The sequence below is a fragment of the Hippichthys cyanospilos genome, chromosome 19 (genome assembly GCF_059441005.1).
Source record: "Hippichthys cyanospilos isolate Australia breed blue-spotted pipefish chromosome 19, RoL_Hcya_1.0, whole genome shotgun sequence".
In the NCBI taxonomy this organism is placed as follows: Eukaryota; Metazoa; Chordata; class Actinopteri; order Syngnathiformes; family Syngnathidae; genus Hippichthys; species Hippichthys cyanospilos.
In genome coordinates this window covers 6130161-6147117 of record NC_142387.1, presented here as the reverse complement: position 1 = coordinate 6147117, position 16957 = coordinate 6130161, and the positions used below count along the sequence as shown (strand labels likewise).

General features: G+C 41.2%; 3 protein-coding genes, 1 long non-coding RNA gene and 4 other non-coding genes across 10 annotated transcripts in view; 1 reads left to right on the top strand and 7 right to left on the bottom strand.

The window, feature by feature from the left end:
* Positions 1-623: 623 nt before the first annotated feature.
* c19h8orf89 (chromosome 19 C8orf89 homolog) lies at positions 624-3876 on the bottom strand. Of its 3 annotated transcripts, none has more exons than XM_088441837.1 (5): positions 3560-3876; positions 3106-3238; positions 2738-2845; positions 2590-2645; positions 624-1519 (listed from the first exon to the last, which is right to left on the bottom strand). In XM_088441837.1, exons 1-5 carry the CDS (start codon positions 3759-3761, stop codon positions 1377-1379), a joined length of 642 nt encoding a protein of 213 aa, XP_088297963.1. In that variant the 5' UTR covers positions 3762-3876; the 3' UTR covers positions 624-1376. The 3 variants fall into 3 exon arrangements, with proteins under 3 accessions (XP_088297963.1, XP_088297964.1, XP_088297966.1); XM_088441838.1 differs by having other exon boundaries at positions 1370-1519; positions 2590-2671; XM_088441840.1 differs by having other exon boundaries at positions 1370-1519; positions 2590-2668.
* A 222-nt stretch (positions 3877-4098) lies between these two features.
* rpl7 (ribosomal protein L7) lies at positions 4099-7346 on the bottom strand. Its single transcript, XM_088402317.1, has 7 exons — positions 7264-7346; positions 6665-6791; positions 6402-6568; positions 6065-6202; positions 4793-4902; positions 4355-4570; positions 4099-4143 (listed from the first exon to the last, which is right to left on the bottom strand). The coding sequence occupies exons 1-6, from the start codon at positions 7275-7277 to the stop codon at positions 4362-4364; spliced, it is 765 nt and encodes a 254-aa protein (XP_088258443.1). The 5' UTR covers positions 7278-7346; the 3' UTR covers positions 4099-4143; positions 4355-4361.
* On the bottom strand, positions 4220-4310 carry LOC148407733 (small nucleolar SNORD12/SNORD106). Its single transcript, XR_015863732.1, has one exon. It is a non-coding gene; the product is annotated as a small nucleolar SNORD12/SNORD106 (small nucleolar RNA).
* On the bottom strand, positions 4640-4730 carry LOC148407732 (small nucleolar SNORD12/SNORD106). Its single transcript, XR_015863731.1, has one exon. It is a non-coding gene; the product is annotated as a small nucleolar SNORD12/SNORD106 (small nucleolar RNA).
* On the bottom strand, positions 5009-5100 carry LOC148407731 (small nucleolar SNORD12/SNORD106). Its single transcript, XR_015863730.1, has one exon. It is a non-coding gene; the product is annotated as a small nucleolar SNORD12/SNORD106 (small nucleolar RNA).
* Positions 6270-6366, bottom strand: LOC148407730 (small nucleolar SNORD12/SNORD106). Its single transcript, XR_015863727.1, has one exon. It is a non-coding gene; the product is annotated as a small nucleolar SNORD12/SNORD106 (small nucleolar RNA).
* A 311-nt stretch (positions 7347-7657) lies between the features above and the next one.
* Positions 7658-16957, bottom strand: part of LOC148407728 (uncharacterized) — an 11466-nt gene continuing 2166 nt past the window's right edge. The window contains exons 3-4 of the long non-coding RNA XR_015868691.1: positions 16231-16413; positions 7658-11016 (exon numbers count right to left, since the gene is read on the bottom strand). This is a non-coding gene — a long non-coding RNA (uncharacterized LOC148407728). The remainder of the gene's footprint in view (positions 11017-16230; positions 16414-16957) is intronic.
* rdh10a (retinol dehydrogenase 10a) overlaps positions 8965-16957 on the top strand; it is a 16342-nt gene continuing 8349 nt past the window's right edge. The window contains exons 1-3 of the mRNA XM_088441901.1: positions 8965-9144; positions 9239-9532; positions 10779-11005. Coding sequence (XP_088298027.1) covers positions 9247-9532; positions 10779-11005 — 513 coding nt within the window. The 5' untranslated portion in view covers positions 8965-9144; positions 9239-9246. The remainder of the gene's footprint in view (positions 9145-9238; positions 9533-10778; positions 11006-16957) is intronic.

The window sequence follows — 16957 nt, the reverse complement described above, 5'->3', positions numbered from 1 at the left end:
TAGTCCCTGTGGGAACCCAGCATTCACAACAAAAGTTCAGCTAGCAGGTGACTGACATTGAAATTCTGGCTGTGTGCTTTCAAACAGACATTTTCTCCACTTCTTCATTTTCAATAGTAAAACGTTGTAACTAATAAATGAAATAAATGAAACATCGCCGATTACTTGGCCGACTCGGTGCGAAATCTCTCAACTAAAACGAAACTAAAGGAGATGGATAAGGTCGTGTATACAGGTGCTGTGAAGGGAGGTATAAATTTTTTTCGGTCATAAGCTTTTCTCAAGCCACATTTACCTCTTTTACAATAATTGTACGTACGTAGGTTATCCCATATTTGTTTGTTTTTTTGCAATAAGTATGTTGGTAGATTATTAGACATGGATGTTTTCTGTTGGGAGTTTTTTGTGAAGGGGTGAGGAGACAAAATCTCCTGCAGCACAGCATGGGGTTGGTTTTGATGTCCCTGGGAAAGAAGATCACGGCATGGATTTGTGCCTACATCCCCCAGGACCACAAACTGATTGTTTGCTTTGTTGCTATATGTCTCCCCCAACCCTTAAGGGCAGCAATGCTTTTGTAACTAGGGCCACCCCAAATGAATAAATGAGGAGCAGACAGGGGATGTAACCAGACCAGAAGAAGATCTGAGAAGGTGCAAGTCCCTGCTCACTCCTCACGAGTAAAAGCTACTTGTCTTCCTTCTGGTTTGTTGTTTATTAAATGTTCTACAGTAGATTGCCTGAACCTGCCATACTGCTCAGGCAGGGCCAATGTGAGAGCACAGAATAAGCATGGGATGCATAGAAATGCATTGGTCGGAGTGTGAAAATATATCTTTGGGTTAGGCCAGGGGTGGGCAACTCCAGCCCTCGAGGGCCGGTGTCCTGCATGTTTTCCAGTTTTCTCTCCCTAACACACCTGATTTAAACCATTAGCTCATCAACATGCTCTGCTGGAGCTTGAGAATAATCCTAATCATTTGATTCAAGTGTGTTTGAGAGAGAAAACAGGAAAACAGGCAGGACACCGGCCCCCGAGGCCTGGACTTGCCCACCCCTGGGTTAGGCATTTGGGTTCAAATCACACATTACAATACATACGATCTGTATTACAGTGCAACAAAATGCAAGCAATAATCTCTACATACAGTATTGTACACCAAGATGCTGACAGAGAGAGAAGTTCACAAATGACACAACATAACAGCAAACCATGCCAGACAGAAAACTAGCATCAATGAAGACAAGAGAGCAGAAAAAAGGAGCAACTTAAATGAACAGAGTGCCGTAAAGATTTGATGTCCTTCGCCTGTCATTGGCATTAACTCAAAGTCCATTTCCCCTTTGGACCACTTTGACTGGGGTAACAGTGACTGTCAGGATGATGAGGCTTTTCTGGACATCCTCATTTTCTTGAGCTTTTCCTGTCTTGCCGTCTCACCCGCCAAGCAGGACAATTCATATATCCTATGGAGAAAGGAGCGGGCGGCTCCCATCTCAGGGTCTGGGTATGACTGACCTACAAAAGGATGACCAGTAGGATAAAGCACTTTGGGGAAGGTGATGGAACTGCCTCAATATTCCATTTCAATTAAAAAAAAAAAAAAAAAAAAGCCATTGACGGGTAATTGGATTAATCTGGATAGGAATAGACCCTGAGCTAAGTCATTCATAATGTTAAAAAAACAAGAAACAAATTGTGGTTATAAAATACTTTGTCAGCAGTTTGCTATTTGTAATGACTTGGGCAGTGTTACTTGCATGTCCCTTTTACTTTGATCTGTAGAATGTGGCGTTCACCGAAAATACACAGCATTATGAATTCCCACAGGATAAAAAAAATAGATATACAATAATATACAGTAAAACGACATTGAAATTAATGATTCACATTTTAATCTTACTTAAAATGAAATTCATAAGATTGCATTCTTAATTCAGAGTACTTAAAGGGACAATGTGTAAGATTTAGACCATTTTTCTTTACGGACAGCAGGAGGTGCTGCACTTACCATTGTCTGTACCTATGACAGACATGGCAGCGTTCGGAGGAGTAAATCCTACACAGTCCCTTAAAGTCCAATTTTAAAAAAAAACTATTTACTATTAATATTTTAATTTTATTTACATTACAATAATTTACCAAGTAGTTAAGATAAATACACTAATAATAATAAACTAACACTAATTTAAAAATGCCACAATTGCTAAATAAGTTTAAAATAAATCAATTAATTATTTATTTTGATAAATAAATAGGAGGGGAAAAAACAAAACTCATTTTAGGTAAAAAAAACAAACAAACAAACAAAATAACGTGAAGAAAATTGCATGACATTTGTTAATTTACATGTTTCACTTGGCTAAATTATAAGATGGAGCAGGCCACAAACATTGCCCACACTTGCCTTTGCAATGTCAAAATGGATGTGTCAAATATACACTCACTTTTCCCGCCCTGTTATGTTGAAGGACACAACTCTCACAAATCCATCCCACAGTTAGGGGAACTTCTGGATATTCAGTTTGTTTACTGTTCTAGTAGGTGTTCTAATACTTTTGTAGCCATATCCGACATGATTTACTTACTATTCAGACTGTCTTTAGAGGTGTGAAGGTTAGATGATGGATAATCCTCTTCAGTCCTGCACAGGACATGTACAGTAGACTACTGAAGCATGAAAACCATACGTTATTGTATAGAGAGCTGTAAATGACTAATGTATTTTACTAATACCTGCAAGACCTGTAGTTCTGCACCGGAAATGTGCTTAAGCCTCTAAGAACTAACGTAGATGGTAAAAGGGCAGTTGGATTCACGATGGGTTTGTAGCTATCAGTGTAACTGCGACAAAAACACAAAAAGAGGGATAATAGGGCAAGAAGGGGAGTGAAGTTAAATGAAATGGTCATTATTTTTTCAAACTTAGAGCCATATGAAGGTCTGGAGCTGCATGTTGCAGACCCGAATTAGTCCATTGTAAAGTATAAGGTTTAATTGCAAAGCTACTTTTTTTTTTGCAATGTCAAGGGTGTGAATGACGAGACTATCTTAGACATTGTCAATGCAGTGCACTGTAAACATTAAGCGAGATATATTGCTACCTCAGGGTGAACGGCCTCCACGAATGGCCACCGGAAAATACCTTGGAGCGGTTAAAGGGTTGCTTATTCCTTTGGTAGTGCACATGGTTGTCTCTTAGAGGGGGGAAGACGCTTGTCTTTCCAAACACGCCTCCTAAACATAAAATGTCAAGTACAACTGTCACTGACGCGAGGCGGCCATTAAAGGTACCGAATACCGCCACTTATAAGTGCATCTAACAAATTGCAACGCCGTCAAGTTGTGTTTTAAATAGTAAATGGTACGTTGATCATAAATGTAGTAACCGTTAAGTATGTCGAACTACCCCAGTACTACGGGTATTGCAAAAGATAAGGTGAAGGCACGCGATTGATCTCAAATGTCCGAATTCCTGACAGTAAACGAAACGTTAGCTTGCGCTCATTTAGCACAGATCCAAGCTACGTTTACGTAGTAAGGGTATGGTTCACTCACCACTGAAAGATTGAATGGATGAGAACGTTCGAAATGGTGGTCTGAAAGGCGGTCGTCTTGAAGCTGCTCCCATCACCAACCTGTCGATAGTCGGAGTTTGACGACCGCTAGAGAAGGGCCCACGACAGTCGAAATTTGAGCGACCTCTGACCAATAAAGTTTCCGCTGACTGCAGCGTTAGTGTATCGAATTGCAACGTCATGATTAAATACCCCGAATATTGAGCAGTACATTTCACCACCCCACTTTAGTGGCCTGCACAATCTCTGGACAGCTTGCGACCAAACGCTACCACGGTAACATGACTACCTACGAAAAAAAAAAAAAAAAAAAAACACCCTGGGCGCAGCCTCCAATTACAGCCACCGAAACTCTCCCCCAGAACTGGCACTCGTGTAATTTACAGCATTCATTAAATGCATCTAGTACGCAAGATTTTAATTGCTCCTCTCTTTTGATGTGCTGAGAAATCAAGTACTGTTGTAGGGTGAGCTGCTCATATCGATAACTCAAACTATGAGGAAAAAGTAAACAAACATTTTTTTTTTAATGTTTTTATTGAACATTTTGAGTCTTGTACAAACCTGAAAAGAAAAACAAACAAAAAAATACCATTAAGCTTCAGTGGTATACATATAGCATCATGTGTCCTGAGAGGTAAATGTGGCTTCAGATAAATTGGCTTTTATTTAGCTGGTTTTCACCATAGTCGATAAGACGGGGAAAAAAATTGTGCATCCTTAACCACATCTGACGAGTCAACTTGAAGGTCTGCAATCAGTTAGTGCAACTTACTATTGATCTAGTTCATCCTCCTGATCATTCTGTTGATCTGATCCTCCCTGTTGCCAGCGTCGCCTCCCTCCACAAAGTGAGTGGTCTTCTTGTTCATGCCACCGCGAGGTGACGACAGCTTGAAGGGCCACAGGAAGTTGTTAGCCACCTTGAAGTTCTTGCCGACTGTGTAAATCTCATGGATGAGGTCCTCAACACAGATGATGCCATATTTGCCTGCAGACGAGCATTTAAGCACGATGAGCGGAAAACGCGGTAGAAGTAACATTTTGTTAATGCATCGCCAATGTGGTTTCAGACACAACTGGCTTAGTTTGAATTTTCTTTCACCATTGTCGATATGACGGGGAAAAAAGTATGCATCATTAGCCACGCAGATTGAACTTGCTAAAGCAGCTACCGTGAATCAATTCAATCACATGGTGAAGTGTGTCTTACCAAGGTTTCTCTTGACCAAAATGTTGTCTGTGAGGGCAATGCGCTGTTTCCTGATCTTGCCGTGGCCGCGTTTGTAGATGAGCTCACGCACAGATTTCAGGTTGGGGTATCTGGGATGATTCAAGGCATGACAAGTTTAAAAACAAGAAATAATAGCTGCAACAGCAGATTCTCTCATTTCACATTGTTTAAACTTAGGACTTATTTTGGGATGTGAATGTGGTTTCAGACAAAACTGGCTTAGTTTCAGCTTGTTATCACCATGGTCGCTAAGACGGGGAAAAAAGGTCTGCATCATTAACCACATCACAAGTTTTTTTTTTTTTTATACTAGGTATACAACTGTGTTTTGGCAAAAGTATGAATATTTGATGCCATTATGGCTTGTAATTTTCATCGTAATCAGTCAGCCCTCACATTGTTAAAAATTTCACTAATTAAGAGTAGAGGTATGACGATTAGGAGTTGATAAACATAACTATTTTCATAAGCTGCTTAGAATCCTGATATAATCCAAATAATTAGAATTTCAGCCTTTCAAATGTGAATATTCTCGGATTTCTTCGGTCCTCTATTGAAACAAACTACATAACAGTGTATTGTACAAAATAAGATATTTACAAGTTTGTTTTTATTTTGGGAACCAATTAATGATATCAAAATGAAAGAGGATATTTATTAGTCCACAAATGCTGCACGGTTATGTCCAAAATAATATTCACAATTATTTTGGTCAATATTAAAATCACAAATATTAATCACGATTAGTCATCATGTATGGTCAAACATGTCTATTTATTGCATATTTAAAAAATAAGCAATAAGTGACATAAAGACAAAACAGCTGACAAATACAGCCTGGGTCTTAGGGGGATAGTTTAGCCAATGTCATGACATGTTGATGACCAAAACAATAATTGACTAAGATTTTGTATGTCGTTTTTACAATGACAACACTTGTGTTTGAATGGACAGAAATCTAAACATTCTGACGCAAATAAAATTAATCAATAATATTGACAGACTGATCAATTATTAAACAACCATTAGATGAAGCATTGATACCGTTCATGTTCAAATATTGTATTTTCCCAGCTTGTAAAGTTAACTGAAATATCAGAATTTCGGGGCGTTTTTACGAGTCAATATGGATAAACGCATCTCTGGTATAATGTGAACATTTGTAAAAAAGCAAATCAAATGGCAAGTGGTCAAGGAACACTGGACCTTAATATTTTTTAAATCTCAATCAAGATACAACAATGTACTTACCCCCATGCAATGTAAGGTTCGGCGATCCTGAGCATGTTAATTGAAGCCTTGTTGAGCTTGACAAACACGCCATTGAAGATCTGGCGGAGACGCATCAACTGCAGAACTTTGCGGACCTTGGGGCTGACTCCATTGATACTGCAAAGGGTGACACACATTTGCTCAAAAAATATACAAATGAGGCAACAGCAAAATCCAATTAAAATGCTGTGTGGTTTCAGAATAAATTTGGCTTAAAGTAACGGCTTTATCACCATAGTCGATAAGTCGGGGAAAGAGCAAACATCATTAATCACACAACCAAGATAATTAAAATTACTGATCAAACTTCACTTACCCTCTGATCCTAATGACAAATGCCAATTTGGGTTCGGCTGGCACATAGAAGTTTCCAACTTTGCGGGCAGTTCGTGAGAGGCGGATCTCACGCCTGTACATCTGCCTGTACTCCTTGTGGTACTGCTGAGCCCTCTTGAAGATGACCTTTCGTTCTACTTTGCGGGCCTAGGTCAACAAAATAGGGCCTATGACAATTAGCGCATCACGTTACTAGCAAAGTTAACCGCGTCAGATTTACCAGGTGCGCTCATTGCCATTTACCTTTTTCTGTGCCAGCATCCGCTTTACGCGAGCGGCCTTGGCGGCGGCGAAGGCCTTTCGCCTTTTCAAAAGGCTCTCCGGAACCTTCCGTACCTTTTTTTCCTTTTCCTTTTCCGGAACCTTTTTTCTGGTAAAAGTCAACATTTTTTTAATGTCAGGTTGGATGAGAATAAAGCAGAACGTTCCTATTGATGGTGACTATTTGAGGCTCACAACTTTTCGTCGGAGGGACATCAACTTGCAAGATACCCGTGCTAACCGGCTAGAAAGCTCCCACTTGCACGTTTGCGAACAATTATTATTTACAAGGTCGACGTAGCAATACTAACAAATTTTGCGTTAACTATCCAAATAAATTGTTTTTCGGGGAGATTTGCCACATACTATAACGTGTACGATTAGCAAAGACAGCCATATTGTGTCTATACATGGCATACAAAAAACGTTGCCCAAATGGCAATGTAATACATCAATCTTCGATAATATAAACAAAGAAACATTATTTCTAATGTCAAGAGTACAACCAAACATTCAAAATCGTCCAGATACGTATTTTACCAGAAGATTAATAAAGATTCGTGTAGGCTGTGGATACTCACTCTGCGTCCGCCATGGCGCCCACCGAGAAAGAGAAAATTCGTGATGCACATGCGCAGGTTCAAGATTTTAGGACCCAATGAAGCTCTTCTCTCAGATGCCTGAATAAAAAATAAATAACTAATCTTACAAAGCCTGCGACCCTAGTGAGGATGAACAGCTCTAGAAAATGGATGTAAGGATGGATAATTCGACTCTTCATACTTAATTTGGACAAAATCTACACTCCATTTCTTTGTGAACACAATGACAAAAAGGATATTCCATTCTATTTCTTTCTTTTCCCCGCTAATTTATTTCACCTCTATTAACAAAATAACATATGCTGTAACACAATGTAAACTCAAACGCAACATGCATTGTTTACTGAAAAAAACCGACATCCTAACATATATGTATATATTTTACAGAAACTTTGTTAATTTTTATATGCGGACACACACAATTAATTTGTTTAGCATAATTTTCTATAATTTCATCTTTACACATTTAAATAAAACCGAAACAAATATTTTGTTAATATTCTGATATCAGAAATTAAATAACAGGATTATAACAGCAACAATAATATCGATTCGATATGTCTTTCCATGCCTGCATATGTGTGTTGTTTTGTGTGGCGCACCACACAACTGAATAATACGCTTTTAGATACAAAAGCTTTGAATACAACAAACAGTACAAAATAGTTGCAAGGTAAATTTCCCCCTTAAAATCACAACTAAAAAGGAAAAAGACACGTGGCAGCTTTGTACACATTTTCCGGAAGAGGACGCTATCGCTCCATCTAAATTCTAAAGGCACGTACATCACTAAGGAGCGTTTACATTTTTCAACGACGGTTTGATTGATAGATTAAGCGAAATTACAGAATATGACCATGACTTTTTTTTTTTTTTTTTTAGTAAATACAACTGTAACTTACATTTTGTGGCTCGAACTAGCTTCAACCATATGAATAGCAAAATGCGATTGCAACATTGGGCTATATATGCACTTTAACCATAGTTCTGTAATTGGTTTTCAAATAAGCATTTGTCAGAAAAAAACGAGCTTTGAAGCCTAAACACGCCCTACACGCGCACAGGGGAAAGCGTGCATGCTGCAATCCGTTGCACAATTTAGTAGCCGCACTTTGAACGCCCTCCAGGTGCGCCACTTATCTGCTGTGTGAGCGGCACATTTGTTTTGTCCGAGGCACACTCTGCAGTCCTTGTCAAACAATAATAATTATCTTGATGGCAAGAACATAAAAACACAGACAGTCGCGTGCACACGTGAAATGAAATCATCTTCTGGCGCTTCTCCTCAGGAATTATCGATCAATTTTCACGCTGCGCAACGCGCTCATTGCAAACCAATTAGTGGAAATCAGCCACCACCGGTATCCAATAATAATAATAATACAGTAGATAAATTGTTACGCAAGAATGCTCTTTAGTATATTCACATATACTTAAAGTGTAGATAGATAGATAGACAGACAGACAGACAGACATACATACAAAAGCAAGCGGTGATTCGATTATTATCAAAATAATAATTATAAAAAGTCATGTGCTTAACGTTGAGTCAAAGCTCTGTGGGTTCACTCCTTTTATGTGAGTGCATTGTGCGGACCTGACGCTTCATTGTAACTGGCGCTAAAAGGCTTAGTCCGATTGGGTCCGGTGTTGATGGGAGGACCGAATAAATAGCGAGCCCAGATGCGCTTCGGGATGAGACGGAGCGGAGAAGGCGAGCAGGAAGCCTTAAAGTGTGCTGCTTGTGGGCTCAAAGTGTGCACCCAATACAACTTTTAAGTCAACTTGAGTTGTAGGCTACTCTCTCCGCTTGTTGGTACTTTCCGCGGCTCACACTTCCAGTTTCCCATTATCGTCGAGGTCCGTGAAGTGCTCGCCGTTTTCTCGGCTCCGGTTTGCGTAAAGAGTGCTCAACGTCCTCGCGTCCTCGTTTATTTTGTTTCATATACCTCAGTATCCAACATGATGATCATCATCGCGGAGTTCTTCGTGGTCATCCTGAAGGTGCTGTGGGCTTTTGTGACAGCCGGGGCCAAGTGGGTGGTGCGGCCCAAGGAGAAGAGCGTGGCCGGACAGGTGTGCGTGATCACCGGGGCTGGAAGTGGACTCGGGCGGCTCTTTGCCAAAGAGTTCGCTCGGCGGAGAGCCATCCTGGTGCTGTGGGACATTAACAGCCAAAGCAACGAGGAGACGGCAGAGATGGTGCGGCAGATTTATCACGAAGTGGACACGCCGACCTCCAAAGATGGTGAGTGGCGTTATATAATTTATTTTATTTTGATCAGAAATGAGTATTATGACACGTTATATTCGCATTCTTTCATGCATTTGACGTATTTTATGCAGTATCCGCACTGAAATGTGCGGGTGTTATGTAATGTAACTCACCTGACATTTCAGTACTTTGATGATGCATACAAAGTGTGTTGCAAGTCACAACCCTTAAAGTTGACTGCCAACTGTGCTAAAACCAAATAATCCCAATTCTACACTTTCACACTAGATGGCATGCCCACCTCTTGTGTAACACTCATACCGGCTTTGCCCAAAAATCGCTGTTAGGTAACACAATTAGTATGCCACATTCTGCTATAATGTTACATTTTGCATTAGATTTTGGTCATTAACGTTCATGCCGTAGGTGTCCATATATTTTCCTCCGAGGGCCACATTCATTAGAAGCACAAGGATGGAACGGCCATTTAGTATTTTTATTTTTTTTTTAAGATTTGACTTCTCAAACACACCAAAATTCATCACTATGAATGTGCACATGTGCACATTTTTATACTGTATATACTAGATTTATTGTCAGTGTGAATGGTTGTTTGTCTCTGTCTGCCGTGCGATTGGCTGACGACGACTCCAGGGTGTCTCCGGTCTACTGCCAGAAGACAGCAGAGATAGGCACCAGCAAGCCTGGGACCAAATGAGGATAAGCGGTTAAAGAAAATGGATAGATGGATGGATTTACTGATTTATTTATTTATTTTTCCTCTTGGAAAAGCTGCTACCTAAATTTATTTCTATGAGACAAATAGTTTGAAATTTTAAAAACATTTTAAAACTGTCAGAACTGAACCTGGCCACTAAAACGGGAGCTATCCGTTGTAAGCTCCCCATTTTTAGGCAGTTACTTTGGAATTATTCATGTTATTTTCAGATTTTATACCTTGACACAAAGCTTTAATCACTTAAGTGTTACGATTTGCCAATTTGTGTATTTAGAAAAGCAACATATAAAACAAACTCATTACTAGCTAATTATATTTTGAGGATACGCTGTGGGCCCCATAAAAATTAAGGCAGGGCCCCAAGTAGCCCCCATGCCATAGTTTGGACCACACTGGTTTATGCAAGAGGAAATTAAAACATATTAGTATGGCATAACCTTTGCCAACAAACAACCTTGGTAACACAAAGTTCTTGGCAGTGGAAACCGCTCAATTAATTAAATCATAAACAATTGAATTGATCCACTTTGACTTCTTCAGGTGGCGTTGAAGAAGTGCCCCCATTTCAGCCCCAGGTGTATACGTACGCCTGCGACGTGGGCAAGCGCGAGAGCGTGTACGCCACGGCGGAGAAAGTGCGCCGAGAGGTGGGCGAGGTGGACATACTCATCAACAACGCCGGCGTGGTGTCGGGCCACCACCTCCTGGAGTGCCCCGATGAGCTGATCGAGCGCACCATGGTGGTCAACTGCCACGCACACTTCTGGGTGAGGTGATGCTGTCAAAACACACACACACACACACACACACACACACACACATACACACAAACAACTATTATATCCATATGCTCAGATTCCACACTGGCTTCTGTGCATTTTTTCCACTCTGACATGCATGCCTACGAATAATCTCATAGCTCTAACAGGCTGACTCGGAGAATCAGATCTGTATTGGTACTTGTGCTGTTGGAATCGTGCGTGGAGAATAAGAAAATCCATCAAATAGTTTTTCATGCATTTTTAGAATGCCATGGGAGGGGAAATCACAGGCTTGTTCTTGACTCGAGCAGCTTCCATCAGGTGATTGAGGAAAAGCCCAGAAATTGTCCTGTTTAACCTGTGTCGTCGTTTGGTGGTATGAAGCCAATCACAATGGCGTGAATCTGTGTGCAAAACATGTCAATGGGATTTGAAGTACAAATACACAAAAGTGTGTGCGTGCGTGTGGGTGCGCTTCTGATGAAAGAAGGTCTTAATGGATGGAGACAGCCTGAGTGGAGGACGTGGTTCATTAAAACACAAGCTGAAAGCACCATCCTTTCCTACGTCAGAGCATTAAGGTGGTGCGCTGGATGCAAATTTGATTAAGAATAGCTTATATGGCTTAAAATAGCAAAACCCCGTTGGAATTCCTTACACCCACATCAATGTGGAAATCCAGGGTAATGTCGAGCGCTCATGGTTTAAAATGCGGAAACTTCAAGGTTAGCGTGTACGTGCTTACCCCGTTTGTGTCATGGCAAGGGGTCCCACAAAATCCTGACAGCAGGTTTACAACATGGTCATCACCTAAAAGGCACCCCTGGGTGAAGGAGCAGCCAAGCTAGCCTGATTTAGGATGCAGGAAATTTAATTTTACGAGCAAAGTCGTCATGCCGAGATAGTGATAATAACTCTTTTTTTACCCTCAAGGGAAACCCAAGATTTGTTTCTGTACTTGCCACATAGTGTTGCAGGGAGGCAGGCGTTTGGGAATGGAAGTGGTTAGAGAGAGTATAGCCTCCTGAGACCCAGTCTAATCGTTTGTGTCCACTATTGTGTTTTTGTCTCCGCAAGATAGCAAAGTTAATTGAACCCCACCCAAGCAAGTGAGACCTCATTGAAAAGGCCAGGCTGTTCTCTACTGAGCACATTAGGACTTAGTACGGACATTTGAAAGAGTTAAAGGTTACAGACCAAAAACAAATGTCCATTATAGTGGACAAAAATGAAGAGGCAGATCACACTGGCTTCTCTAAACAGTCAATCCGTCTGAGGATACTTTCAAGTCCAGACGGGGATCGGTAATGATAGTTTTCTGAGACCTTTTGGTCACCTGATTTTTCTGTTGCTCTCTTTGGGCCGACCGGTTTCCATCTTGGCATCTCGAGCAATTTCAGATGTTTTTCCCTAAGTGTTGTGGCGGGAAAAGAGCAGGGCGAAGGAAACGGCACCGGGCCACGGGGTGGGCGAGATGAGAGGCTAATGGTAAGCTGCTATTGACCCACTTTATCTGACAATTGGTTTCTTGTCTGCGGATCCGCTTGACGAGATGCCAGGCGACAGGAGCCAAGTTCCGCAGGCTGCATTCCTGCTGTAGCCAGAGAATGGAGGCAGCCAGGCAGAAGGGTCCTACTTGACTGGTTTTATATGGGGCGGGGCGCCGCCCACCCTTCTCAGGCCCAGTGCACCTGTACGCTTCTAAAACCAGACGTGGCTACTCTACTGGATACCTGCTCATGTCTCATGGAGTGGAACGAGCCAAGAGGTTTGAAAGATCGTTACTTTACACAAGAATGCTTTTATAGCTACAGGAGAGTCTTTTTTTTTCCCCAAAGGACAGTCACCTCACAGTTACGCATAATGCGCTGCAGCACTCCCACGCTCAATCCTAACGTGAAGTCTGAAGCAATCTAACAGCCCTAATACACAATCTTGTTCAAAAGAAGACTTTCGCTAAAAACTAAACCACTGCTTTTCTACATCTGGCACTATATAAGGACGTTAGGCAAAAACTAGACTAGCAAGGCCGCACCGCTGCAAGCTTATGACTGATAAACATGCAGAACTTACAGTACATATGAGAAAAGGGTGGGGTGTGGGCAGAAACAAGAGAAATGACCTTCCATGCGAAAATGGGCGGGGGGAGGGGTGTTATCAGAATGGAGAGTGACATGACATGCAGAAATGGGCGGGGTAGGGCGCTCAGTTCTGCAGCGTGAGTTGAGAGGTTGGAGTTTCACTGAAAGCACTTTGCTATATGATGGGGGGGTTGTTCCCCAAAAGAGACCTCCATATTAAAATTAGGGGATCACTGGGCATGGGAAAGAAAGGTACAGAGAGTTTTACTAAACATATTTCACACACTTTATTTTTGTACGGCCCATGTCCGCGTGAGGGGCGGGGTGACGCAACTTCTAAATTTTTCCACTTTTATCAGTGGCTTTTCTATCCCTATTAACTGCAAAAAATGAAGGAGAACTGTAATATGCTCCTGAGGTCTTATTAATGTGTGTTAAGTTGGAATGGACACAACATCGGACACAAATGAATAGGCTGTGTGTCAAGAGGAGATCTAAAAATAGTTAGGTAAAAAAAATAACGCAATTTGGGTCAAAAAACACACTACTCTGGGTGAATTTAATCCATCGTCTTGTCTTACCCAGGTTTTTGATTTGTACAAAATGATTTTTTTCTTTGTTTTTTTTAAATTGGGTCAACTTGATCCAGTGATGACAGTTCTAACTCCACGTTTTAGTAACTTTGCGGACTTATTTTTGGGAATTGAACAATCTCAAGGGTGTTGGGCGTTCACGTTTCACCCGGCAGTGCCATTTAGGACACAATTGCTTTATTTTTAGTAAAAAGTGGTGACTAGAACCATAATTGGTATGAATGGCACTACCTTTTTGGCACCCATCGACCAATCAAATTCCACAATCTGCTGCCAGCTCCTCTCCTGCTTCATCCTGTGGTCCCGGGATAAGTCAGCCTAATTAAGAGGCCATCTGGCTCGACTCGGAGGGGCCAATATTTTGTTCATATTTGTATCGGTGAGGCGCTAATGCAGCCTGACATCCCAGGTGCAAGAGGCTTTTGTGCGGACCCCCAGTGCTTCCCCCGTCGCAATTAGGTGGAGCGACGGGGCAGGGGCCGCTCCACGTAGGCCTGTGTCAGCGGGTAATTTAGCGGAACAAGGGAACGCCGAGGCCCAATTACGGCCGACTCTGATGTAAGACACGAGCCCCCCGGTCGCCTTCACACATTTTGTGTCCGAAAGGTCAGCAGGGGTCACGGCCGCATGCCGGGAGCTGCCATGAGAGGAGGGACGCCCGTTTTTAGCCAGGGGATGAGCCTCTCTTCCATCTTTCATCACCTCTGCTATATTAATGGTTTTTACACTATAGGCCGACTCACAAGTCCAAATTTATGGACTGACTTGTTGGACTCTACCACAGTTGTACTGCAACATGCCTGATAGAACTGAGCTCAAGATGTAGCATTAAGGAAGAATCAGAGCAGGTCCCGTACGAAGCTACGCTAAGTTTTCACAGAACATTGATTTAAAAAAAAAAAAAATGGCATTTTTGGGTACAACATGTTCAATCTCTTTTGAAGGAAGTTTTTGTGATCCTGATCCAAGTGTGTTTACATAATCGAGGTTTCAAGGTTTATAATTACAATAATATTCTTGCTAATATTCATCACCCTTTGTCATGTTGTTAGCATAAAATTAAATGCGTTTTTTAACGTGGATACTAAACTTAGCTGTTGTCAGCAGTAAAAAAGTTCATATTTTGTACACAGTCCTTTTGAGAATTTTTCATCCGCAGTTAATATAGCAGACACACTAACGCCTGTTAGCATAGATGGTAAAGTAATTTAAACCTTCAAAGAAATACTTTCCATTTTTAGCAGTAGCCAGTTAATATTTTGTCTAGAACTCTATGCAAATTATTTTCATTTACAAGCGATAATTACATTTTTAAATAACAATGATTACATTTCTAAAACACATTTTGCCATTTGTTGTCGAGTGAAGATGATATAAGCTGTGCTCAAAGCTCGGGTAAAAACCAATCACGGCTTACCTGTTGCTCATGTGACATTCACAAACTGAGCTTCCAGCACATGTGATTAAATTGTCAGTTGATGGCAAGTGGCAAAATGTGTCTAGAAATATTAATTGTATATGAAAAATAATTTCTTCAAATCAATTATAGACAAAGTAATAAATGGTTAAAGACGATTATCTTTTTAAAGACGTACTCAACTTATTTAGCCATTTTCAGCAGAAAAAAAGTGAATATTCTGCCTATCATTTGATGGACATTATTGTTCACGAACAATTAATACGTTTTGCCGCTTAGTGTCAACTAAAAATTACATCACATGTGTCTGACACGCCTGTGACACTGATGATGTTAAGTGGCTAAGAAAATAGATTGCTTGTATTCAGGGCTCATGTATCAATGAACCATGGCTCAGCTTACCAATGTCTTGTAACCAAACCCAGAAAACAGGTGAGCCGTGATTGGTCGTTGGCTAAGCTTTGAGCACGTGATGTTATTTTCAGTTATGGCAAGTTCGGTTTTCAAAGGTAACAAGATAATTATAGAAAACATATGAACTTTTTACTGCTGAAAAAGGCTCAAGTATTCCTTTGAAGGTTTATAATTACCGTACCATCTATGCTAATAGTCATTATCCTGTCATGTAGTTTGCGTTATTGGCAACAAGCTAACAAAGTTAACAAGCTAGCAAACCAAGTAGTGCTTTAAAAAGTATATATTTGATGAGTATTATTTTAAATCATGCGGGAGGGTTATCACTCAATACTACAGGATACTATCTGTAAAAAATGTACAATGATATTACATTTTTCCACCCATCACTTGCAGGTGGGTCTGGAATGTTATCCTTTGCTTTTAACAAGCGTTCGCCGTATTCCACAGCAAGCGTTCATAGTATTGGCTCACGTCGGGGAAGCTCTTGCCGGAATGATTCATCCCCCGATTTCCGAACGTTTACAGTGGGAGTGGGAAAGTTTGGCTCAAGTCTCATCGGGACATATCTTAAGTTAATGCTTCATTTGCACGCAACATCCTCCCTTGTCCGCCGCCATTCTGGCTGGGCCGCAGCTCCTCGTCCCTCATCTTTTCGATTAGCAGCTTCAAATTTATAACTTGGAAAAGTGCAGACATCTGGAAGCGAGTCCAAAGCGCTTTTACCTGACCGGAGTGCCGTCCAAAACGGTTAAGTCCTTCTTTTTATTGCTTCCAAGTTCCATTAGCTGGCAAAATGAGCCGAGATGTCAGCAGATGCGGCGTCTGGTCTGACGCACTTTTAACAAGGCCTTCCCTCCCACTTGCATGGATTCGAGTGCGCTATCTGGTACCACACTCCCTCTGGTTCTGTTTACAGACAAGGTGGATTATTATTATTTTTTTTCCCCCACAAGACTCCCCCCTGCTCCATGCCATAAAACTGTAACATTTTATATGGCTTACTGGAAATGTTTTGGTTTGCACAGAATCAGGCGGATCCACTTTTAAGGGTTAATTTTTTTGTGAGTTTACTGGCACGAATCTATTGCTGTTTTTGTAGCTAGCTGCCTCGAGAACTAGCATGGCACCCAACAAAAGGCCTGCCGGTTGTTTTTCAGACCTCCTGCCAGGAGAGTGATTGGTCAGTTCCTATGATGGAGGTCACACCTGCTGATTTGGCTCCCGCTAGGGGCCTCGCATGGTAGTTAGGCCCCTGAAGTGCCAATCCATAACCCAATGAAGTGCATTTGCTCGCCTTTACCTGGACTCTCTTAACAGTATGTAGCAAGTTTCCATCGAAATGAACCTAAAACATGCATATATGTGCATCTAGATGAATATAAAATTTGACAATAACATAAATGAGAACAAGAGTTTTGATTTTTTTTCTAACATTGAATGAGCCTGCTTC